General features: G+C 45.4%; 1 protein-coding gene across 1 annotated transcript in view; it reads left to right on the top strand.

Annotated features, from left to right (window-relative positions):
* The window catches only part of DNAH7 (dynein axonemal heavy chain 7), a 248,353-nt gene that overhangs the window by 24,937 nt on the left and 197,178 nt on the right, over positions 1 to 26,238 (top strand). Inside the window, exons 8-12 of the mRNA XM_045031804.1 lie at positions 876 to 1,001; positions 11,217 to 11,336; positions 13,651 to 13,834; positions 15,122 to 15,301; positions 16,895 to 17,170. Coding sequence (XP_044887739.1) covers positions 876 to 1,001; positions 11,217 to 11,336; positions 13,651 to 13,834; positions 15,122 to 15,301; positions 16,895 to 17,170 — 886 coding nt within the window. The remainder of the gene's footprint in view (positions 1 to 875; positions 1,002 to 11,216; positions 11,337 to 13,650; positions 13,835 to 15,121; positions 15,302 to 16,894; positions 17,171 to 26,238) is intronic.

The following is a 26,238-nucleotide window of genomic DNA, read 5'->3' as shown; positions in this document are numbered from 1 at the left end:
CCAAACTCAGATTTGAGGGGATTGTTGGAAGGAAATGAGGTGGCTGGAATACCATGTTCCCTTCTGTACCTTGGTCCTCACAACATTCAGGAACAGTGAATAGAGCGACAGGTACTGCTATCAAAATATTCCACCGTCAGAGCCGCACCATTAGCACATCCCATGAATGTGAACATGCAGAGTCCATTTCAAAGAACTCTGGTTACAGGCAAGAAATGTTAATCTCTGTCACAATTTTTTTTTTGTTATATTAGCTTTTTAAAAAGTCATGGCACAAAATATTTTAACTATTAAATCTATTTTCCATTAGAAAGTGTTAAATAACTATGATCAACAGGTTTTAATGTATGTAAAGTTAGCAGGATACCACAAAGTGCCAAATATGTAAAAATACATGAAAATTGTACTTAGTAGCAGGCAGACTGAGGTGAAAAAGGCAATGACTTTTTATTAAAAGACCTTAGAATGCATGGATTTTGTGACAAAAATCATGGTTGTGACAAACATACAGCCTTACCTATTACATATTCAGGATCATTGAGAAAAAATATTGGTTAATTACCTGTATAAGCAGCATGCATGTAATCTAATTAGTTTGATGAGCTCTAAGAAGTCATAAGGGACCGTGAATGAGTTACATATCTCTGCTTAAGTTTTAGCATAAAATTCTATCTCAATATTTAATTTTATATGTATTCCCCAATATTCTAGGACAATATTTTTAATTTCTGAAGAGTGAAAGAAGAAATTAATTTTATTTCCCAAATTGTAAATCTCAGTGGCATGCAACACAATTATAACTATTAAGGAAATATACATATCTTTTGGATTCTTAGCATGACTAATTGGAGACTTTATTTTACTGTTTTGTTTAGAATGGAAGTTGTGCCAAAACCTTGGAACAAGTCTTTCTTGTCAGCCTGCAGTTACATAAAGGAAAATTTGTATGCAATGAACCCCACAATGTTGGCTGTTCTGGACTTATGGGAGACTTCTTTTAAGTAAGTGTGGACCCTGTAGATTTCAAGCTCTTTTGACAGAAAATGTGCAAAACCTGCTTACTTTGTCATCTTAGGATTTAAGGCTACTAAGGAACTCTTCCAAGTGATTGTTGACTCTATATAGCTGGCCACATTCCTGATACAGTGCGTGGGTTGGGACTGAAAGTAAGGGAGATGATTATATACCCATGTCATGGGAAGACCATTGCCTCCTTTCATTTTGAAGTTGCACTGACTTACATGTTTTCGTTGGGGCAATGGACCTATTTTGATTTACTTCTGCTAAATCTGAAAGTTGGTTAATGAAGAATGGCCCAGAACCAGTCAGACATTCCAAACACATTTTTGTTACTTTTCTGCTTCTATCATTGTGACCAAGTAGGAGACCAGAAGAACAGCCACTGAGTCTATAATGAAAGGCAAAAACTCAGCATTAGAAAAATGTTTAATAGCCTAAAAAAAAAAAGATTACTCAGAAAAGGAGCATGCAAAAAGGCTTATTCCAGGATGGAAAAAAGTGTCTATTATCTCAGCCAACTAGCCCCACAAATTTATAACATTTGTCTGATGGCTGCCTTGACATCCTTTTATGCATTACTCTCAGAATATTTTGCTACCAATGGATACATAGTTCAGAATGTTATATTTCAGGCTCTCAACAGTGTTAACTGCTAGGCTAAGAAAAGAGGAATTCATATATTCCCATTCTTGTGGGATATAATCAACAGTTGAAGGAGTACCATGTGAGCTATTGAGAGAATTATGCAAGTATGGCAGTCCCACAGACGCTCGAGGTAAACAAAACATCTTGGCCCACTAGCGGATTATCTTGATGGCCCGGGAGCCAAAGTTTTCTGACCCCTGAATTATAGGGTCGGCTTATTAACGGGTTATAAAAATTTTCCATTTTTACTTATACGTCTTGGGGGTCGGCTTATAAACGAACCGGCTTATGATCGAGTATATACATATACATATTCTCATTGTGTAGGAGGTGTGAAAGCAAAGAAGTATCCTCTTACTTGATTAGTGTAGCTGATTCTGGTTAAGTAGTTCCTGAAGTAACTTTATATTGTCAGAGGAATTATCTTTAAAAATTTTGAAAGTTGTGGTTGAGCAGGATATTATTTCTGTTTCTGATGATTCAGGACCTTCAAATAACAGTGACATTAATTTCAATCTTCAATTATTATCAACTTCCAAGTGAAAATTTTCAGATGTGACATCCAATTAATTTTAAAATGTATATTTTTACAGCCAAGAAAAAGGCAATGGAAAAAAAAACTTGTATAAGGTTTTTTGTCAAAGTTAGGTTTGCCTTCTAAATCTACAGATATGACTAGTGGGGACAGTCCAAATTTCTGTGACAGAGACTTCTTCAGCTACCCACTAAGCAGCATTTGACAGTTAATCAGATTCTATAATAATCAGAAATGCAAACTATTCTAGTAAGATTCCTTTTTAGTAAAATATGATGCTCCTTTTAAAGATCTTAAACTGATTAATTTAATTAAATAGACATTTTTGTTGAATTGTAGGAACTAATCAAGGGGCAATAAACTATTTCTGTCAAATATTCTTCACTTATCTACTAAATTTCATATACTTTGACAAATAGGGTGCAGAATTTAGAAACTTTATCTTGGGCTTCTGAAATTGATGTTGTTCTGCTTTGAGAATTTTATGTATAGATAACTGTTGGGATATATATGCTCTTGTCACATGATCTTGGAAGCTTCTAGTAAACAAAATCATTTAGAGCTGTTCTCAAATCTGCAGGGTTTAGCAGTGAGGAGCTTTCAGCATCAGTCTTCATGTTCCTCTTTGGCCTGGGACTTTGACACTACTTTTGCCATGCATATAGCCATGTTTATTGGGTATTCAGAGTTGAGGTGCCTCTTGATGTTGACCGTTTGTAGGAGGCTAGGGAACCATGGAAGATTCTGTTACGGCTTAGCTTAGGCAGTTCCGCTTTCTCAGCCTCCGGTTACTGTAGGACACGGCATGCTAGTTTTAACCTGCCGTGACCGGCTGGGACTGCTGCGTGGCAAGCCCCTGGCTGTTGGCCAGGGGGGCAGCCCCGGAGGGTGGAGAGTTTCTATTGCATTATGTATGAGCTGGTTTGCTGCTGTTTGTATAAAATGAGCATGCTTTGTGTTTGTTTTCGGACTTCACCCCAGGCCGAGCTACAGGGCGCTGGGTCCCCGTCTCAGTGACAGCAATGCTTGGGGTCCCCATTGCAGATGTGTCACTTTACCTTCATTAAAGCCAATAACTCACAGTGTGTGTCGGCCTCGTTCTTACAGAGCACCTTGGGAGGGCCCCCCGGCCTCCCTGGTACGTAACACCGTTCCAGTCTCAGGCTATGGCTACACTTACGGTTTGCAGCGCTGGTAGTTTGCAGCGCTGGTCATCCAGCTGTGCAGGGCCAGCGCTGCAGTGTGGCCACACTGACAGCTACCAGCGCTGCAGTGTGGCCACATTGGCAGCATTTCCAGCGCTGTACTGAGAGGTGCATTGTGGGCAGCTATCCCACAGAGCACCTCATCCCGTTTTGGCGCCGTTTGGCGCCGAGTATTGTGGGAAGGGGAAGGAAGTGTGTGGGTCATTCCGCTTCCTGTTCCAACGCCCCGTGGTGCATCGCTTCACTTCCCAGCAGTCACAGTTTCGCCGTCCACGTTTCTTGCCATTGTGAGTTTAGCACGCTGTGAAATGGAGCCTGAGCTGCTGAGGAATTTGCTGCTGACTGTCGCCAGCACATCACGTTTGGCAGTTGAGCTATTCCTCCTTCAGCTCCAAAGTGACAGTGAGGAGTCCGATGATGATATGGATTTGCCTAAAGCGGGTGACATGAAATTGCTTGTGGCGGTAACGGAAATGCTCAGCACCGTGGAACGCCGCTTTTGGGCTCGTGAGACAAGCAGTGAGTGGTGGGATCACATTGTCATGGAAGTCTGGGATGACGAGCAGTGGCTGCAGAACTTTCGTATGAGAAAAGCCACTTTCATGGGACTGTGTGCTGAGCTCGCCCCCACCCTGCGGCGCAAGGACACAAGATTGAGAGCTGCCCTGACGGTGGAAAAGCGGGTGGCTATTGCAATGTGGAAGCTGGCAACTCCAGACAGCTACCGGTCGGTCGGGAACCAGTTTGGGGTGGGAAAGTCGACCGTTGGAATCGTGTTGATGCAAGTTTGCAGGGCCATTAATCGCATCCTGCTAAGGAGAACCGTGACTGTGGGGAACGTGCAGGACATTGTGGATGGCTTTTCAGAAATGGGTTTCCCTAACTGTGGAGGGGCAATAGATGGGACGCATATTCCTATTCTGGCACCACCCCACCTAGCCTACGAGTACATTAATCGCAAGGGGTATTTCTCTATGGTTCTCCAGGCGCTTGTGGATCACCGTGGGCGTTTCATTGATATTTACACAGGCTGGCCTGGAAAAGTGCATGATGCACGCATCTTTCGGAACAGTGGCCTGTTCAGGAAGATGCAGGAAGGTACATTTTTCCCAGACCAAAAGATCACAGTAAGGGACGTTGAAATGCCCATTGTGATCCTTGGGGACCCCGCTTACCCATTAATGCCTTGGCTCATGAAACCATATACAGGGAAGCTGAACAGGAGCCAGGACCGTTTCAACTACAGGCTGAGCCGATGCCGAATGACTGTGGAGTGTGCTTTTGGCCGTTTAAAAGCTCGCTGGAGATGTCTGTATGGGAAGCTAGACTTGGGGGAAAGCAGCATCCCTGCGGTTATATCCGCGTGCTGTACCCTCCATAATATTTGTGAAGGGAAGGGTGAAGCATTCAGCCAGGCATGGACCAACGAGGTGCAAGTCCTGGAGGCTGAATTTGCACAGCCAGACAGCAGGGCTACTAGAGACGCCCACCACAGGGCAACAAGGATTAGGGATGCCTTGAGGGAGAAATTTGAGGCTGAAAGCCAACAGTAATGTTTTTTTGCCTTGACCAGGAGTGACGTGCACTGGTTACAGTGCTTTTAAGTGCCTGTGTTTTCCTTGATGTTTGTTACCTGTGTTTTCATTGGGGTTTGTTATCTTTCACTTTATGCAATAATAAAAACTGATTCATAATCAAAGAAATCATTTATTTAAAAAAAAGGAAGTACACGGGCAGGGGGGTTGGTTGTTGAACTGTACATTCATAGTTTTTCATATGTACTGCCAGGAGTGCTGTGCACCTCAGGATTGTACTGTTGCATGGTGATGGGGGTTGAGTGCAGAGGGTAAGGGTCGTAGTTCTCTGGGCTCATAGGTGACCGTACAGGTGTCGGGGGCAGCTGGTGATGGTGTAGGTAAGAACCTGGATGCTGGGGAACGGGACTTGGAGCTGACATTGGTGCATAGGGGAAAGAGGTTTGGGAGGGTGGGGGTTTGGCACGGTAGTGCTCTGCCTGCATTGCTACCATTGACTGCATACAGTCTGTTTGGCGCGCAATGAGGTTTATAAGCTGCCTCGTGGTTTTCTTCAGCGTCAACGCCTTTCTCCTGCTTTCTGTTTGCCTCCAGTGATGCATCTTTTCTCTCCATTCCTGCGCATTTTTATTCTCTGTTGCACACTGGTTCATAACTGCCTTCACCAATTCTTCTTTGCTTTTGTTCGGTTTCCTCCTCAGGTTTTGAAGCTTTCTTTCAGTCACTGATAAGACCGGCCCAGGACTACTCAAGGTCACTGTAAAAATACAGCAAATGATACAGTTTAAGAGAGCTTCCATTGTGTATAATCTGAAGTTATTTTAAAGTCTCACAAGCATTCCTCACACATTTCAGCAACTGCTAGAGAATTCACAGCCTCCCAGAAATGGTAATGGTAATTAACCCTGGGGTTTCCTTCCGCGGTCTGCTCGAGCAGGGTGCTTCTTGCTTCATGGCTAGGCTGCCTGTTTCGGGGCTTTCTGTTAAACGCAGCAGTGCCATGTCCCTCAGGAATTAACCCTGGGGTTTCCTTCCGCGGTCTGCTCGAGCAGGGTGCTGGGGCTTTGTTAAACGCAGCAGTGCCATGTCCCTCAGGAATTAACCCTGGGGTTTCCTTCCGCGGTCTGCTCGAGCAGGGTGCTTCTTGCTTCATGGCTAGGCTGCTTGATGTTAAACGCAGCAGTGCCATGTCCCTCAGGAATTAACCCTGGGGTTTCCTTCCGCGGTCTGCTCGAGCAGGGTGCTTCTTGCATCATGGCGAGGCTGCTTGATGTTAAACGCAGCAGTGCCATGTCCCTCAGGAATTAACCCTGGGGTTTCCTTCCGCGGTCTGCTCGAGCAGGGTGCTGGGGCTTTGTTAAACGCAGCAGTGCCATGTCCCTCAGGAATTAACCCTGGGGTTTCCTTCCGCGGTCTGCTCGAGCAGGGTGCTTCTTGCTTCATGGCTAGGCTGCTTGATGTTAAACGCAGCAGTGCCATGTCCCTCAGGAATTAACCCTGGGGTTTCCTTCCGCGGTCTGCTCGAGCAGGGTGCTTCTTGCTTCATGGCGAGGCTGCTTGATGTTAAACGCAGCAGTGCCATGTCCCTCAGGAATTAACCCTGGGGTTTCCTTCCGCGGTCTGCTCGAGCAGGGTGCTGGGGCTTTGTTAAACGCAGCAGTGCCATGTCCCTCAGGAATTAACCCTGGGGTTTCCTTCCGCGGTCTGCTCGAGCAGGGTGCTTCTTGCTTCATGGCTAGGCTGCTTGATGTTAAACGCAGCAGTGCCATGTCCCTCAGGAATTAACCCTGGGGTTTCCTTCCGCGGTCTGCTCGAGCAGGGTGCTGGGGCTTTGTTAAACGCAGCAGTGCCATGTCCCTCAGGAATTAACCCTGGGGTTTCCTTCCGCGGTCTGCTCGAGCAGGGTGCTTCTTGCTTCATGGCTAGGCTGCTTGATGTTAAACGCAGCAGTGCCATGTCCCTCAGGAATTAACCCTGGGGTTTCCTTCCGCGGTCTGCTCGAGCAGGGTGCTTCTTGCATCATGGCTAGGCTGCTTGATGTTAAACGCAGCAGTGCCATGTCCCTCAGGAATTAACCCTGGGGTTTCCTTCCGCGGTCTGCTCGAGCAGGGTGCTTCTTGCTTCATGGCTAGGCTGCCTGTTTCGGGGCTTTGTTAACCCTGGGGTTCCTGGGGTTCCTGCCTGCCGCGCTATGCAGTTGGGGAAACCAGCACTGAAACATTCCCTCCATTTCCCACAGGAGTTAATACTTGAAGATATCTCCCTTCTGCGGGTTACCAAAGAAGCAAGGGAGGGTCTCCTACAACAATGCGGATTCCGCCCGGGTCCTTATGCAGCGTGCCTCTGTGCAAGCATGGTTCCCCACCCCTCCTGGAACAGTGGCGCGGACGCGTTAGCCTGAATGGGACAGGGACCACAATGGCTCTCCCTTTAAACTTGGTCACGCGAATTGCCTATGCTCTTGCAGAAACTTTTGAAGAGATTACAGAGGCAGATTACTGCGACGTGATAGACCACATCAATGGGATATTCCATGTCTAGGCATGCAGGCATGCAGCCATACCATCCCCCCTACTCTCCCAAAACCTTTGCATTGCAATAAAAGCTGCTTACCTGGGACCTGCTCCTGTGATTCTTCTGCACCAAGTTCCAGGGGCTGCGACTGGCTAGCTTCCTCCTGGCTTGAGAAGAGCTCCTGACTGCATGCCTCCTGGGACTCCGGGGTGTCTTCCCCCACCACAGTAGCCTCACTGTCTGCCTCCCCCTCCCCCTCCTCTACCGGCTCTGAACTGTCCATCGTGGTCCTTGGATTTACAGAGGGGTCACCCCCATAAATCGCATCCAGCTCCTTGTAAAACGGGCAGGTCGTGGGGGCACTGCTGGATCTGCGGTTGCCCTCACGTGCTTTGCAATAGGCACTCCGGAGCTCCTTTACTTTTACCCTGCACTGCAGCGCGTCACGCTCATGGCCCCTTTCCAGCATAGCTCTCGATACCTGGGCAAAGGTATCATAATTCTTACGGCTAGAGCGCAGCTGTGCCTGCACAGATTCCTCCCCCCAAACACTGATGAGGTCCATCAGCTCGCCATTGCTCCATGCTGGGGCTCGTTTGCCACGTGGAGGCATGGTCACCTGTAAAGATTCACTGATTGCATTCCATACCTGGCTGAGCAAACAGGAAGGGGATTTTTAAAATTCCCGGGGCATTTAAAGGGCGGGTCACCTGAGGCCAGGGAAGTAGAGTCTGACCTGATGAGCAGAGTGGCTGAACAGGCATTCTGGGATACATCCTTATACCCTGGAGGCCAATCACAGCGCTGGTGTGTGGCCACACTTGATGACCAGCGCTGCAGCACCAGCGCTGGAATCCTTATTCCCCATGCCGAGAGGGGTGTTCGGCCAGCGCTGCAGCCAGGGAGTTGCAGCGCTGGAAGTGCCTTGCAGGTGTGGCCACTTACTAATTGCAGCGCTGGTGGAGGCTTTCCAGCGCTGCAAATCGCCAGTGTAGCCATACCCTCAGTCAAATAAGTCTTCAGAGCTTCTTTCATTAGAAGTAGTTTGAGGCAGTCCTCCCAGTTCTTTTGGGTTCTGTTGAAGAAGGGGAGACAGAGTGCACCTGTCTGGGTTCTGGATTTCTCCTAGGCATCTTTGATATGGACATATCCAGTTTTTTGTTGTTTGTGGTGTTTTGGTTTTTTTTAAATTTTTTTTTTTACTGCTTTGGTCATCACCAGCAAGGATCTCTCCTTGGTTAAATCACTCCCTGGCTTTGGCAGTGGGTCTCCTCTTTGGAAACATTAGCCTTCAGTGACTGGGAACTCTGGTCCTGATCAGAAACTCCCACCTACTTCAGTGAGAGGGGACCAGTCCCCATCTGGGTGTTGGAGATACTTATTTAAGGTGATAAGATCATTTCTTCAATAGCTTTAGCCTAGCAGTGGAACATGATTAAGCTTCTATGTAAACAACAAAATGGAACCAAATGTAACTGGGTAAGTTATGACTAGTTTTTGAAAGCAGTTTTTAAACTGATCCTCCTCTCAATGAGTTCCTCTTTTCCCCATTCCTTCTTCTGTAGCCTCTAGGGAGCTCTTTGCAACTGAAGGCAATTATCACATACCCCTTATACCAGACCCCTTGAAGAGGGGAAGTGAGATTTGGGCCCAATACCTTTGCCTATCACCCCTGCTTCTCAATTTGTTCTCCCCCTTCTTCTGCAGATGCCGCAGGCATGTTTTCTCAGACAATTACGCCTGTGCCTTTTCTCATATTACTCAGTCCTGTAAGACCTCTTCCATACAGCAGGAGGAAGTGGAATTACCTTTTTTCCTAAATTGTGGGAAGTCCTCATACAAGCTTCTCTTGGTCCAGCCCTCTGTTTGAAAATGGATGGACTTTTGCAGAGTAGTCACCTGAAGCTCTGTCCACCTTTTCTCCAAGCACATCCATATGAACCTGACCACACTAGTTGATATGGCATTTGGAGGAGGAATGCTTCAGTCAGTCAATCTGCACTGGGATTGTTTTCAAGTAGGAAAGGGTTAGTATCTTGCTCAGCAGGGCACTTGCAGGTATTTTTCCCCTCTTTGCTCAACCCTCTTCCTCATTCACCTTATTATTTCTGCTCAGTCAGTTAATTGGCCCAGAGTTTTCTTTTTGCTTCTCAGAGTAGACAAAATTGCATGATCCTGCTCTTTTTGACTGACATCAGAAGATTGAATCAACATTGCATCCACAGTGGCTTGCCAACCAGAAAGCAATTGCAGTAGTAGATTACAGATTTGTTTTTACATCTGCTAAGTATCAGACAAGCACTCAATTTATTTGGCTTTGAATACCTTGCAAATGTTAAAGGCAATTTTGCTAGCTGACTCACATTACTAAATTTACTAAAGTGTTATTTCTGTCTTATATTTGTGTTTTTGTATATTTGTGAAGCTTCTTGAGTTGAATTTTACTAGAAGGGAACCATTTAAAGCACACACAAGGTATTTTTCCTGAATGTAAGTAGAATTGGTCACCTGCACATGGGCTCCAATTCTGCAAACATTTATTCATATGCTTAACTTTATTCATGTGAGTAGTTCCATTATCTTAAACATCATATTTAAAGTTCTCTGAAACCCCAGCCATCTCATTGCACATGTGAAGCATATGCAAAACTTGTAGGCAATATTGCAATATTTATTTTAAATTTAGATTTTGTTTTCCTAGACTAATAGTAGCAAATATCTTATAGTAACTTGCTATTTTAATTAAAATCATGGATGTGAAATACTTTTAAATTCAAACTTAAGAAGTAGGTTATAATTAGGGCCCTGCCAAATTCACGGCCATGAAAAATGTCACGGACTGTGAAATCTGGTTGGTCTTGTGCTTTTACCTATGCTATACAGATTTCACTGGGCAGATCAGTGTTTCTCAAATTGGGGATCCTGACGGAGCTGCTGCTGGCAGGGAGAGGTGCCTCTTCCCGGAGCTGCTGCTGGCAGGGAGAGGCACCTCTTCCCGGAGCTGCTGCTGGTGTAGTGGCACAAACTGCAACTGGCACATTTTCCCACCAGTAGCAGTTACCACCATGTACGGATGGCCTTCTTTGCTTATCCAGCAGAATTTGGCACCCTCGTGGTCCAGGGGTAGCCCATTCTGAGGGATGGGGGTTCCGGAGCTGCTGCTGTCGGGGAGAGGTGCCTCTCCTCTCGCCCCAGCCCTGGGGCTGCTGTGCTGAGAGAGCGTTGCGGGAGTCCTTTCTCCCTGCCCCAGCCCCACCCCAGGGCCTGCACCCCCAGCTGGAGCCCTCATCCCTGCACCTCAGCCCTCTGCCCCAGCCCATAGCCCCATCTCTCACCCCAAACCCTTCATTTCCAGCCCACCCCAGAGCCCGCACCCCCAGCCAGAGCTCTCACTCTCCATATTGGTGCATATCACAAAATTCATTTTGCACGTGGATGTAAAAAGTTAGAGGAAACATTGATTGCAACCCCCCTTACAATAACCTTGTGACCTCCCCCCTACACATAACTCCTTTTTGGGTCAGGACCCCTACAACACCATGAAATTTTAGATTTAAATAGCTGAAATAATGAAATTCATGATTTAAAAAATCTTATGACCATGTAATTGACCAAAATGGACCGTGAATTTGGTATAGTCCTAGTTATAATTTTTAACTATGTAATTTGGTAGTTTTCCTTTTATAAACAATAACTCAGTGAGAGAAATACAAAGTGAAAAGTATATATACTTAAAATATTCATTTTATGGCTGTCTTACAGAAATTTACGCTTAGTTGATAAAGAAACATTTCACAATCGTCAGGAAGCAATGGAACTCTCATTCTTCCAGAATATTGCCCTGAAGCACATGGAATCTGCCAAAGAAGTTCTACTTAAAAAGTATGATCAAATATATCTTTATGTTTAAGTTGCACAGGGAGAAATCTTTAACTTCTGCTCTGTATATCTTTGGAAGGTTTTTTTTTATTAGTTTGCCTTTTTGGTTTTTTTGGGAAAAAAGAAAGAGTGGCATCTTTTTCTCTAATATATACAATTAAAATGTATCAATGTAATTGTTCTTCTGTTTTAATTTCCTGTTGTGTAAACCAGGGATAATGATGCTCTCCTTTGTAAAATGCTTTGAGATTTATGGATGAAAAGAGATGTATAAATGCTAAGTATATCATACTGTTTTATGCAGTAATGCTTATTCTGGATTTTAGACAACGATGAGAAACTGTACTTGAAGTTTGAAATAGTCTACTTTGCTTGCTTATTTTGGTTGTCATTCTGTGGAGACTGTAAGCTTTTAACATACTGATTACAGGATCCATTTAAAATGTCTGTGTTTTTGGTTTGTTGTCATAAAAACATTGTTATTGATAGGAATACTAATTCACATTAGCCACATATTATTCCAGTACTACAGATCTAAATCACAGATCTCCAGAAGCAGTCTTTCTTATACTGCTTGAGTATAGATGAAAAACTATAGTTTCATATCTAGAACCCCTCCTATAGAAGGCCCTAATCTTGCAATGGGATTTGTTAGCACAGACCCGCTGTGGAGCCCCATTGAAGGATCAGGGTCAAAATGAGTATAATTTATTGTTTAGCAATTTTAACCTAATGAAGACCTACCTTTTAGTATTTTGCTTCATTTGATTTTCAATTTAAGTTTTGTTGAGCAGTGTAGCAATATTATTCTTGCAAGACACTTCAGTGGGCCCAGTCCTGTCTTTGTTCTATGCTTGTAGCGTCCTACTGAAGTCAGTTTTGAATGTTGAAGAACTGCAAGATTAGTAAAGGAAAATATATATCTATTATCGCTGCCTAGTAAATAAGTTATGACAATTTAAGATAAAAATCTGTAGTTTGCATTTAAACATTTCTACTGTACAATAAAGCCAACTTCTGCTCTCACTGAGCTCAAAGCGAGTTTTCCCATTGACTTTTTTGGCAGAAGAATCAGGCCCCAACCATGTTACTCTTGAGTGGATTCAAGTAAAAATATAGGTCTGTAACTCAGATGAATTTACTGTAGCATTAATGGCATTGTCTCTGAAGACAGTGTTGAATTTGTTCTTTCATTACTTACACATTCGGCTCTATAGTTGTTACAGTAATAAATCATCTAAGGAATATTGTATTTACAAAAACCTGAAGACCTAAAGAGACTTGATATAAGGCCAGGATTTTAAAAATGAGCAATGATTTTGGGTGACGTGCCTTTTTGTGTTCAATATGAGACACTTTAAAGCACCTGTTTCTCAGAGGGTGAATACTCAGTACTCTCTGGAAATCAATCTTCTAACGGGGTCTCCATTGTAGTACCCAAAATTACTTTTTCATTTTTTAAAATCTTATTTTGAGGCTATATTGTTTCAGTGTACCCCAGATTGGTGACCATTCTATAATCTGTTTGCTTTTTGGCTTCTTGCAATCATTCATTAATATTTTAGCTACCATTTTGGTTTTTACTTATATAAAGAAACTCTGTCAAAACTTTCCGCCTTCTTTTTTGTTATTTGAAGTGCTGGATGTTTATCTACACATTCCAGAGTGAGCAGTTTCTTAGATTTGTCTTTCAAATGAAAACTGAGTTTATGTCATCAACTTTAAATGTTATATCTTACAATGAGTTCTGTGTTATATATTGGTTTTACTGTGCTAGAGTCTCATATATTCCACCCACATCTTGGAGAGGGTTCCTCTGCATCCTTGGCAGAACCTCGAGTTACAGACTCTTTTGTGCTTGTGCTTTATGTTTCCCTATTCATGCGGCTCCATCTCATGGTCGGCAACAGTTGGACAGAATTCCCTTTGGATCTCTGTCAATTCTTTTTATTAATACTTAGTGAGGTCACTCATAAGTGACACAAGAAACTATTTCTTCCAGGGACTGAGAGTGCTGCCTCTGCAACACTTCTGTTCCCTTCTGCCTGAAAAATAAAAGACCAGAACAAGATAACAAACTTAGCTCTCTCACATTTTATATTTGAAATTTGATTCCATAATAGCAGATAACATTTCAGGTAAACATTCCCTGTTTAAGTCACTCAGCAATATGACGCCACTCAAGTTAAACTATAGTTGCTCAGATATACTACAGTGTCTTAGGACTTTATTAAAAGAGATATAATATAAAAATGTATTTAAAAACTAGAGTTTGCTCATTCTAATCACTTAAAACATCCTCTTCTGTTCTTTCAAGGTGGTTTCCAGAAGTGCAAAATATCTATTACCAAGGAAATAAAAGAAAGCAGGTGCCCACTAACGCCAGCAGTGCCAAATTAGAATCTTTCTTCGACTGTGCTGCTACTTTAATGACTCGACAACTGCAAAACTTAGCCTTACTTTCAATGCAGGACTTCACGGATTTAATTGTACAGCCTCCAGTAAGTAGGGTTAGATACTAATAAGGCAGTGTTGGTAGTCCATGTACATAAAATGACTTTTTCCATGTTTAATCTATTTTTTCTGAAAAGATTTATCAAAAAGAAGTCATAAAAATTGTAATGGCAAGCTACAATCTTGTTAAAATATCCAAGGAAAATAAAGCAAAAGCACCTTTATTTTTGTCAAGTGAAAAGGGAAATATTAACATATTTTGGATCCAGTCAATCAAAAATATAATTTGTAGTTGTAGTCAATTAGATTTGTAACTGGAAGACATTCATGTGCATCCAAATCTTGCGGAGTGTAGTTGTTCCCTGTCTCTGTTCCATCGGACCCCAGCCTTGCCCTCAAATCTGCATGGACCCCCACTCCCAGAGAATGCTGGTGGAGGAACTTCCATAGGATCCCAGGGAAGCATGCTGTGAAGCGGGCATGATCCTCTTTTTCCTTCACAATTTGTGCCCACTCCAGCTCCCCTCTGTTCCTGTTATTTTGTCTGCTCATTCATTAAGTGATATTTGTTGTCTGATGGATAATTTTATCTGTATTTCAATTAAATATATATCCCTTCATAATGGTGATTTCAGCATATTTATAATATGTTATTAAAATGGTGGCAGTCTGACAGAGATGAAATAAGGATTTTAACAGGAAAGAGATAGCTGTTCCAAATTTGAAGGGGTGGTGAAAAGCCCACGGAATTCATCAGGGATTAATACAGTATTAGAGATCTCATGGTTGGATTCCTTGGAAGCCCCACCACAGGAAAAAAAGAGTAGTCTAGTGTTCTGTGGTGCAAATATTATCCCCATAATACTCTCAGGTTCATTTTTGTGGATCAGATTTTCCTTACATTACACCAGTGTATATCTGCAGTAGCTTTATTAAAGTAAATGGATTTATATTGTGCAACTGAGAGCAGAATCTCACCTTGCATGTGGTGTTATGTGTGTGAGTGCTAATAATGTAAAGCTGCTACAACCTTGACTTGTATAACTAACTTTATAAAGTTCTGGTTGGGCGTAGTACATAGTATATACTCCTGCCACATACTGACAAAATAACAAGTTGAATGTAGTCTTAATGAATGCCACTGTTTCGTAAATTTTATCAGAGCAATTTTACATGTAATTTTTATCATGCTTACTTTATGTAAGGCATGCCATTTGCAATTAGCACCCTTAAAGATTTCAGTGCTTAAGCTGTAATTGTTTTGAAATAATATTTTTTTTTATTTTTCCTGTATGAGCTGAGGTAACTAATATATTTCATTCTGTTTTTGTTAGCAATCTGTTCGAGCTTATGAGCATTCAGGTTTCATCATGAGGCTGATCCTTGACAAAGACTGTATTAAGTTTGAACCTGAATTTAATGATTATGAAGTTATATTTCTGAATATTTATAATGTTATGATTAAAGCTATCAGTCTTGTGCCAAGAGTTGAGACCAAATTATATTCTAAGTGGGTAAGAAATTACTATTTTATAACTTTGTTTTTGTTTTCTCACTCTGTTGTTGCTAGATTTAGATCATAGGTTAATTTGATTAATAATTCTTCTTTTATATCTTTCACAGTAGTATAATATTGCTCTTTTAGTACATTGTAGAATAGTTGAAACAATTCTAACTTTATTAATCTAAGACATTTAAACTATTCTCTTAAAATCCAATTTCTGTAATTTTATTCTTAGTAGAAAACAGGTAATACGTTTGTATTTCTTAAAACTTTTCTGACCTTAATGTTATGAAAACTGCCTTCATTTTTGGTAATGCAAAGGATAGTCTTGTGTTAAATATAAATTCTTGTGAACTGATTATTACTAATAGAGGTTAAAAGCATATCTTTTAAGGAACTCACTACGTTTAAATTGTTTTAATCATCTAAACGTTATGAAGCAAATTAAAATAATAGCCCCAATGGGCAAGCTATCCAGGCTAAAGAACACTAAACAAAACCATAAAAAGCTATTTTAATTAGTTTTCTCCACCTTGATTCCAAATTGCATATTACTTACAATTTAAGGATGTAATTCATAACCTGGAAAAAGTTAACGGAGTTGCCGTCTGATGCTTCTTCCTCATTCCTCTCTCTGATTGTTTCCAGAGACTTGTGATAGTGGAGCTAGGGGAGAAAGTGAGACACTATGGCCTTCAATGTTATCAATATACCTAAAGTTAAGCACATGTTTAAAGTGCTGTCCTGAATAATTATACTTTCCTGAATCAGGTTTCTACTCAGTGAGCTATCAGGTGACAAACAAATAAAACAGAATAACATGTGTTTCAAACAGATAATCAGTTTATTAAGAGGCTGACTGCCAAATATAATTCCTTTCATTTTTAGAATGAATGTTGGAAAAGGATAAAATTAAGACTGTTTTTAAAGGAATATAAATAGTGCGTGTGCCTCCAGGCTTGAAAGCTCATTAGGGACTTGCAGGAAGTTGGTCAGTTTAATTTGAACATCACGATTCATCAGTTGATAGCAAGACTATCTAGACTGAAGTTGTTGTGACTCTCCAGATAAAATAAAATTAACATAGATTAAATTTGAAATAGCAATAAACATCTTTTATTTTTTTAAATGGCATATTGACATTCTCTAACAATATCTGAATGATACATTTCTATATTCTTAATGGCCAGTGAGACTTTTCAGACTACCATTTTATAAACTAGGACATAAAGGAGTTTGATGCTGAATTTGAGTAGCCATACAGCAGGAATATCTGTTGGACATGTGTAGATGAACAGTTAGTGCATGGTAAGTTGTGGTGCTGCATACTAACTGTCCTTTGGCTGTAGGTCAGAACACACTAGGGAACTTTTAGTATGCAGAGTCCACGTAGACATTTAGTATGAAGCATGCTGGAGCTCTGTAGATTTATACTCCAGTTTTCCACAAACTAACTGTTTGTCTAGACAAGACCTACATAACTAAATTCAGTTTAGAAAGCTGCATGATTATGTAACATTTAATTGATTATTTTGTGCAATTTTTATTGTTCATGAGATAAACATAGTAAAACAAGTTACAGAAACAATGTGTTTTTCCAAAGCCGGAAAGCAAGTCTAAATCCACTAATTTGAAACCTATTATCCTCGATGAGATCCTGGATGAGCATAAGAGAAGGATCAAAGAAGAGATTGCCAAAGAAAGCATTGCACCTATGGAGCATCTCAAACTGTATGATAAGTACAATTTCTTGATAAACAAACAAGCTGAAGAGGATATTGATCAGTTCCTGTCAGAGGAACATACCTTTGAAGAAATAACAGGAGAAGCTGTCAAATACCAAAACCTCAGTGAGGAAATACAGTACACTTCTAGGAAGGTAAATTATATTGATTTTCAGAATAAGACATTGAGTTTATTTTAAAGTTACTTTTGTACTAGGTATGCTGTTTATCAGAGTTTATAATTATTAGTAGTACTTAAAGTGAGTTGGATCTCATCAGTTTCCTAGAAGAAGCTGATGGTTCTTCGACTAATTGTCCACATGGATCCAACTTCTCGTGTCCATGTACCCTGTGCATATGTGATTGGACTGTTTTGGCCAGCAGTATCCATTGGGGCCACTCCTGCAGCCCTAATGCCCTTTCTTTCACGTGAGAGCATAAAGGGCAGAGTGGGCCCAAATGTCCTTCAGTTCCTTCTAGCTGTCCAGGGCTGTGGCAGTGTCCGCTTCTTTTACACACTCAGGTTTCAGAGTGGTAGCTGTGGTAGTCTGTATCAGCAAGAAGAACGAGGAGTACTTGTGTCACCTTAGAGACTAACAAATTTATTTGAGCATAAGCTTTTGTGGACTAAAACCCACTTCATCAGATGCATGCAGTGGAAAATACAGTAGGAAGATATACATACACAGAGGACATGAAAAAATGGGTGTTGCCATACTGACTATAACGAGGGTAATTAGTTAAGGTGGGCTATTATCAGCAGGAGAAAAAAAAACCTTTGTAGTGATAATCAGGATGGTCCATTTCCAACAGTTGACAAGAAGGTGTGAGTAACAGAAGGGGGAAAAATTAGCATGGGGAAATGTGTAATGACCCATCCACTCCCAGCCTAATTTAATGGTGTCAAGTTTGCAAATTAATTCCAATTCTGCAGTTTCTCATTGAAGTCTTTTTGTTGGAGTATTGTGACTTTGAGATTTGTAATCGAGTGACCAGAGAGGTTGAAGTGTTCTCCTACTGGTTTTTGAATGTTATAATTCTTGACGTCTGATTTGTGTCCATTTAGTCTTTTGCGTAGAGACTGTCTGGTTTGGCCAATGTACATGGCAGAGGGGCACTGCTGGCACATGATTGCATATATCACATTGGTAGATGTGCAGATGAATGAGCCTCTGATAGTGTAGCTGGTATGATTAGGTCCTATGATGGTGTCCCCTGAATAGATATGTGAACAGAGTTTGCAATGGGCTTTGTTGCAAGGATGGGCTCCTGGGTTAGTGTTTCTGGTGTGTGGTTGCTGGTGAGTATTTGCTAGAGGTTTGGGGGGCTGTCTGTAAGCAAGGACTGGCCTGTCTCCGAAGATCTGTGAGAGTGAGGGATCGTCCTTCAGGATAGGTTGTAGTTCCCTGATGGTGCACTGGAGAGGTTTTAGTTGGGGGCTGAAGGTGATGGCTACTGGCATTCTTTTACTTTATTTGTTGGGCCTGTCTTGTAGTAGGTGACTTCTGGGTACTCTTCTGGCTCTGTCAATCTGTTTCTTCACTTCAGCAGGTGGGTATTCTAGTTGTAAGAATGCTTGATAGAGATCTTGATACAAGAGATCTACAAGATCTCTATCAAGCATTCTTACAATGGTTGTCACATTAGGAATTAGGGAGAAACTCAAGAGACTGCTCTCTGAGCAGTGAAAAGCATGAGTCTCATAAGGAACAGACCTATGTGGTATCCTCCCCGGATCCATCAGTCTAGTATTCATATGGTTATCAATTATGGCCCTACTTGGCAATCTGTGGTATGCAATCCTACTCCCGCAAGCCAACATTCTTCTTTGAGTGCTTGTTCATGTGTATTCCACAGCAGGTGTGCGTACTCGCCACGTGCACCGGAGTACCAGCTCAAGGCGGCACCGTTCGTCGACGTCAGAGTCCCAGTCCTGTGGCAGACGTCGCTCTTGGTACCATTGCTTGTACCGCTCCCATGGCACCGATAGGTTGTTGGTAACCCCGACCTCGACCTCCACGCGGCGCCCTATGACTCAGCTGGGCCAACCTGAGCAGCTGGTGGCCACTGATGCTGCAGCAGAGTCAATGGCAAGGCCCCTGTGGCAAGGCCAGTGGTGCCAGTGGACCCCCTGGCCCCTCGTGCATGCCCAGCAAGGCCTTCGGTCAATAGCAGGGGCATCGGAGGATCCTTCAGCTGCATTATCCAGACCCCTGAGGGATAGATCAGCGGGTCATGGATCCTCGGCATCAAATGAGGAGTCCGACCAAGGGGTGGGTCCCGTGGCACCGGCCTGGTACCTGCCCCTCAGAGCCCCATACCTGCCCCCTCTTCTGCACCGGATGAAAAAATTGCAGCCCCACCCCCCTCCGCACTGCAGGAGAACTTCAGGGCTCATCAGACTCGCTGTTTAATGTGCTCTTGTCCTCGGTACCGGGCAGAGTGCCCCTCCCGCTGCATGAAGGGGGGGCTAACATCTCCAATGCCCTCTGGCAAACACCGGCCTCCCTCGCCCCAATGTCAAAAAAAGGCAGAGCGCAAATACTTTGTACCCATGAAGGGGCACAAATACCTTTAAACCCACCCGGCCCCCAACTCCCTAGTGGTGGAGTCCGTAAATCATAGGGAAAGACAGGGTCAACCAGGACCCACACCCCAAAATAAAGACTCTAAAAGACTGGACTTGTGTGGCAGGAAGCTTTATTAATTGGCCAGCTTCCAGCTCTGGGTGGCCAACCACTAGGCCTTCCTCAGTTGATATGAGTTTAACATGTGGGGGTCACTGTCGAAATTCCAGCCCTCCCTTCCGGAGCACGAAAGCAAGGATTTTAAGGCACTGGTGGAGGAGGGCGCCGCTGCCGCAAAGGTGGCTCTGCAGGCGGCATCAGATGCAGCTGACATGGCTGCTCGGTCCATGGCCTTGGCCGTGTCCATGTGCAGGACATCGTGGCTGCTGCTGTCTAGGCTCTCCGTGGAGGCGCAGTCTGTGATGCAGGATCTTCCCTTTGACGGCAAGGACCTGTTCGCAGAACAAACCGATGTGAGGCTCCGTGGCATGAAGGACTCATGTACTACCCTCAAACCCTCGGGCTCTATCTTCCACCCAAGGAAAAGCTTAAGACACAGGCCTCCGTCCGTGCGCCCCAGCCGAGATACGAGCCCGTCTACAAGAGGTCCAAAACCCAAAAGAGGCAACTTCAGAGGCAGTCTTGCTCTGCACCGCAGCATGGGCCCTCCAGGGGCAAGCAGCAGGGCAAGAGGCAGTTTTGACTAGTTGCAGGAGGGTACCCAGGTGTCCTCTGAGAGGACCCTCCTATCAATAAAGTTTGCCTTCAGCAATCGCTTGTCTGCGTTCCTTGTGGAATGGTCCCAAATAACATCGGATCAATGGGTCCTCAACACCATTTCCCAGGATTACACACTACAAGTTGTCTCATCCACACCCTCCCAACCCCCACCCTTGGACGGCAGGGGGGACCTGTTGCATCTACCCCTGCTACAACAGGAAGTGGGGTGGCTCCTCAGCTTGGGAGCTGTGAAAAGGTTCCTTGGGAGTTCCGAGGGAAAGGGTTTTACTCCCGTTACTTCCTGACTCCCAAGGCAACAGTGGGGCTCAGGCCCATCCTAGATTTGCGAGACCCTGTAGCAGTGCATGGACTCACCGCTGCAGTGCCTCCTGCTGGTCATCTCGGGAATTAGCTCTTCCAGCATCTGGAGCACCCTCTGCAGGCCAGTGTCCTGCTGCCGCTTGGCCCCCGTGTCCCTTCTGGACCCGATGCCCTGTTATCTGGGGTGCTGCCCCTTGGCAGTAACCCCTTTGTCTCAGAGTCTCCTTTCCCCAGGGACCCCCCACCCACTATCCCTACCTCACCTCAGGATATGGCTACTGCCAGTCATTGTCTAGTCCCTGCACCCTGGGGCAGACTGCAGTATTAGCCTACTCATCACCGGTCACCAGATATGGGTTTGGACCTGCTGCCTTTGCCTACCTCTGGGCTGCCCTCTGCAACCCCCAGTACCTATTGGTCTTCTGCTAGGCCACAGCTTGGGGCTTTCCAGGCTGGAGCCTCCCCAGCTCCTCTGCCTTTCCCCAGCCCTGCTTCACTCAGGTACTCTGCTCAGGTCTCTGCAGCCAGGTCCCTCCCTCTCAGAAGCTAGAGGGAGTCTGTCTGGGCTCCTGGCTTACAGCCTCTTTATACAGGCCAGCTGTGGCCTGATTGGGGTGTGGCCCAGCTGTAGCCGCTTCCCCAATCAGCCCAGCTTTTAGAGCTCTCAGCCACCACCTTCCCCCAGGGCTGTTTTAAGCCCTTCAGGGCATGAACCACCTCACTACAGACCTCAGTCTGTTCATGGCGAAATGCTGGTTCCACATGGTCTCTCTGGCATGTATCATACCCACTCTGGACCCTGGTGATTGGTATGCGGCCCTGGACCTTCAGGACACATACTTCCATGTCCATATATTCGAGGGGCACAGACACTGCCTCCGTTTCCTAGTGGGACAGGACCACTACCAATTTACGGTCCTCCCGTTTGGCCTGTCCACCGTGCCCAGGGTATTCACAAAGTGTATGGCGGTAGTGGCAGCCTATCTCAGATGCCGAGGGGTACAGATATTCCCCTACCTTGATGACTGGCTGCTTAAGGGCAGCTCGTGGTCCCAGAACCACGTGGACCTGCTCTTGGCCATGTGTGCCAACCTAGGCTTCCTAGTAAACGAGGCCAAGTTGACATTGGTTGTGGTGCGGCGCATAGAATTCATAGGCGCTTTCTTGGATGCCATATTGGAAAATTTGGAAATTAGTTAAATTAGGGAAGGGGATCAATACCAGCAATGTAAGGTAGATAAAGAATTTGCGAAAGAGGAGAAGGCAATGGGTTGTGCTGAAAGGTGAATTATCAGACTAAAGGGAGGTTACTAGTGGAGTTCCTCAAGGACTGGACTTGGAACCAATCTTATTCAATATTTTTATTGATGACCTTGAAAAAAAAGTAGGAGTGTGCTTATTAAATTTGCTGATATACAAAGTTGGGAGGCATCATCAAAAGAGAGGAGGGTCAGAATATTACACAGAAAGATCTGGATGACCTTGAAAACTAAAATGGGATGAAATTCAGAACTACAACGTATAGCTGCACTTAGGGTCTAATACTAAGAATTTCTTCTATAAGCTGGGGACTCATCAGTTGGAAGCGACAGAGGAGGAGAGAGACTTGAATGTGTGGTCAACCACAGGATATGACTATGAGCCACCAATGTGATACCACTGTGAAAAAAGGCAAATGAAATCCAAGGATGTATTCAGTGAGGCATTTCCCATAAGGATAGAGAAGTATTAATGCCATATTAATTTTTAGTAGGGATAGAGAAGTATTAATTACAAGGCACTGGTAAGACCTCATTTGGAATATTGTTAATAATTCTGGTCACTCATGTTCAAGAAGGATGAATTTAAACTGGAACTGGTGCAGAGAATAAAGAACTACTAGGATGATCAAAGGAATGGACGGCCTATCTTATGAGAGGATACTGAAAGAGCTTGGTTTATTTAGTCAAGAAAAAGGAGGCTGAGAGGGAATATGATTATTCTGTATAAATACATTAGGGGGTAAATACTAGGAAGGGTGAAGAGCTATTTAAGCTAAAGGACAATGTTGGCACAAAAACAAATGGATATAAATGGCAATCAACAAATTCATCCTGGAAAATAGAAGAAGGTTTCTAACCATCTGAGAGGGCAGGTTCTGGGAAAGCTTCCTGATAGCAATCGTGGGGGCAAACAACTTAATTGGTTTAAAGAGAGAACTGGACAAATTTGAATACAAATCTATAATGGATTTTCTTGCAATGGCAGGGGACAGGGCTCAGCAGCCCTTGGGCTTACTTCTGGTTTGTGTCTTATGTTCCTAAAGCTTATGCTTCAGTGTTTCAGGCCTGGTCTACACTACGGGTTTATACCGAATTTAGCAGCGTTAAACCGAATTAACCCTGCACCAATCCACACAACAAAGCCCTTTATATCGATATAAAGGGCTCTTAATATCGATATCTGTTCTCCTCCCCGATGAGGGGAGTAGCGCTCAAATCGGTATTGCCATTTCAGAATAGGGTTAGTGTGGCAACAATTCGACGGTATTGGCCTCCGGGAGCTATCCCACAGTGCACCATTGTGACCGCTCTGGACAGCAATCTGGAGTCGGATGCACTGGCCAGGTAGACAGGAAAAGCCCCGCAAACTTTTGAATTTCATTTCCTGTTTGTCCAGCGTGGAGTGCTGATCAGCACGGACTGTACGGGAGATACTGGATCTGATCTCTTTATGGGGAGACAAATCTGTTCTATCAGAGCTCCATTCCAGAAGACGAAATGCCAAAGCATTTGAAAAAATCTCCAGATAGAGGCCACAGCAGGAACTCAACACAGTGCTGTGTGACAAGCATAACGGAAAGCCAAAGAATCAAATGGACGCTCATGGAGGGAGGGAGGGGGGACTGAGGACTCTGCTATCCCACAGTCCCGGCAGTCTCCAAAAAGCATTTGCATTCTTGGCTGAGCTCCCAATGCCTGAAGGGTCAAAAACATTGTCCCGGGTGGTTCAGGGTATATCTCGTCAATTTAGCCCCCTCCCCCCTGCCGTGAAAGCAAAGGGAAAAAATAGTTCTTCTTCGAGTGATTGCTCATATCCATTCCATGTAGGTGTGTGCGCGCCGCGTGCACGTTCGTCGGAAGACTTTTACCCTAGCAACTCAGTGGGTCGGCTGGGCGCCCCCTGGAGTGGCGCCACCATGGCACCGGATATATACACCAGCCGACCCACCCACTCCTCAGTTCCTTCTTACCGCCCGTGTCGGTCGTTGGAACAGTGGAGCGCGGCTTAGCTGACCTCCACTTCCCTAGCTACTCGTAGTTTCTCTCGTTAAGTATATAGTTCAGATGTTTATAGTTGTAGTTAACTTTATTTGTTTGTAGTATAGTATAGTGTATTTATTTCACAGGGGTTCGGGGTTTATCCCCTTCCCCTCACCCGGTGCCGGGTCCGATGCCCAGTCCACAGGGTTTTATAATGCTCGGCCGGCCACAAGCCGATGCCGACAAGAGATCCTCTCCTAAGTGCCTTGAGGAATCTCACCTCACAGATAAAGTGCCGCATTTGTGAGGCCTTTAATCAGAGAACAAAGGGGAGCGGGACTTTCGTCTCAAACAGCTCCTGAGGGAGGCAGCTCTTGCTCCTCCGCTCTCGGCACCGAGCGCTGGTTAGTCTTCAAGGACCGCTCCCTCGGCACCGGATCGCCGGTACCTCCAAGGCTTCTCGGCACCGGCCATCGCTGGCTCCGACGTCCACTCGGCATGGATCCCTCTCCTGGAGGATGAAGAGGCACAATATCCTTGCTGCGTCCGAGCCGCCTGCTCCGCAGCCGAGCGCTATGCTCAGTCGGATCGCCCGGCACCGATGTCTGCCGCGGCACCAACAATATCCGCACCATTAACTCCGGCCAGGCAAGAGCCGTCGAGTCCGGTGCTGGAAAGCTCCCCGGTACGAACCGTGGTCGAGCTCGCTATGAAGCTGCGTCCAAGCCGCCTGCTCCGCAGCCGAGTGCTGTGCTCAGTCGGATCGCCGGCACCGATGTCTGCCGCGGCACCGACAATATCCGCACCGTTAACTCCGGCCAGGCAAGAGCCGTCGAGTCCGGTGCTGGAAAGCTCCCCGGTATGCACCGTGGTCGAGCTCACTATTAAGCTGTGTCAGAGCCGCCTGCTCCGCAGCCCGACCGCTCTACTACGTCGCACTGCCCGGCACCTGTACCTGCTGCGGCACCGACAGTATCAGCACCGTCGACTCCAGCCATGCAAGAGCCATCGAGTCCAGCACCTGAACGCTCCCCGGTGCGAGCTGAGGTTGAGCTCACTATTCCCTCCACGCCGGAAACATTTCCACAGTGAGGGAGTTGATGGCAAGGGCAGAGCCTGCGCTGCTTTAACCCCCGGCACCGCCGGTGCGGGTTATATTGTCTATCGGCGAGCCTGTCTTGCTCACCACCCTGCATCGGCACCACAGAGCGGCACCGTTCACGATTGCAGTCCTGCAGATGTTCTCGGTCCTGTCGCCAAGCCCGGTGCCGGCACCATTCACGGTCCTGGCACCGTTCCCCATATCGGTACCGGTCATACACGCGGCACCGATCAGCGTCCCGTTCCCTGACCTGGTACACTCGGTGCCGATCCAGCTCGAGATCTCGGTCAGCCTCCCGGCATCGCTCCGGTCGCAGGTCCCATTCTCGCTCCCGGTACTGGTAGGCCTCACTGTACCGATCCCCGGTGCCGTGTCCAGCGCCATGAGGTGGAGAGGGAGACTCTGCCCAGGGCTTTAACTTCTCCATGGCCATCCATTCAGATGTGCACACCAGAGTCTTCCGGGTGCTCCAGGCCAGGACCCTGACCCCCATCAGTGGCTGCACTGTATATTTTGGGCATGCCATCAGGCCAAAGGCCTACCTGTGATCCCATCGCGCTCTGTTCCGTCAGAGCACTGGGTACCAGGGGCGACAGTTAGCTGTCCCCCTCCGACCGGTACGGAGGAAGTCCGGTTCTGCCACCGGATTCCCATATCCCACCAAATCAGCAGGTCGTCCAGGAGCGTGAGCCCACACAGGACCCACTTGCCCCCGGCCTTTCTTCTCCCTCCTCCCCAGATGAGGCGGTGGCAGAAGCGTACTCCTTGGGCCCTCCCCTAATCGGCCTGGGGGCCCATCAGGACCTCCCGAGAGGGGTGGCATTCACTATGAATCTCCAAGTGGCCGCTATCCCGCCCGTAGGCACGGGAGTCGAATGCATGTGCATGGTATCCTCCAGGGGCGACGGGCACCTATATGTACCTCTTTCCCCCTGCTCCCTTGTTATCTAGTCCGTCAATCAGACGCAACGCCATGGCCTACAGGTACCAGCCCCTATGTCCAAGGGGGCTAGGCGAATGGACTTCCTGGGCCATAAGATGTACTCAGCAGGCACCCTGCAACTTCACGTGGCGAACCAGCAAGCCCTGCTTAGCCGTTACTTTGGGCGGTGGTGAGAGACTTTACGGAGTCGGTTTCTCAAATCTCCCGTCAAGAGTTTGATGCCCTCCTGGAAAAAGGGCCGAAGTGGCGAAAGCTTACCTCCAGACCTTGTTGGATGTAGCGGTCTCCACAGCCACGACTCTGGCCTCGGGTGTTGCCATGAGGCGCA

This window comes from Mauremys mutica, chromosome 10 (genome assembly GCF_020497125.1).
Source record: "Mauremys mutica isolate MM-2020 ecotype Southern chromosome 10, ASM2049712v1, whole genome shotgun sequence".
Classification (NCBI taxonomy): Eukaryota; Metazoa; Chordata; order Testudines; family Geoemydidae; genus Mauremys; species Mauremys mutica.
This window is presented reverse-complemented; position numbering and strand designations above follow the sequence as displayed.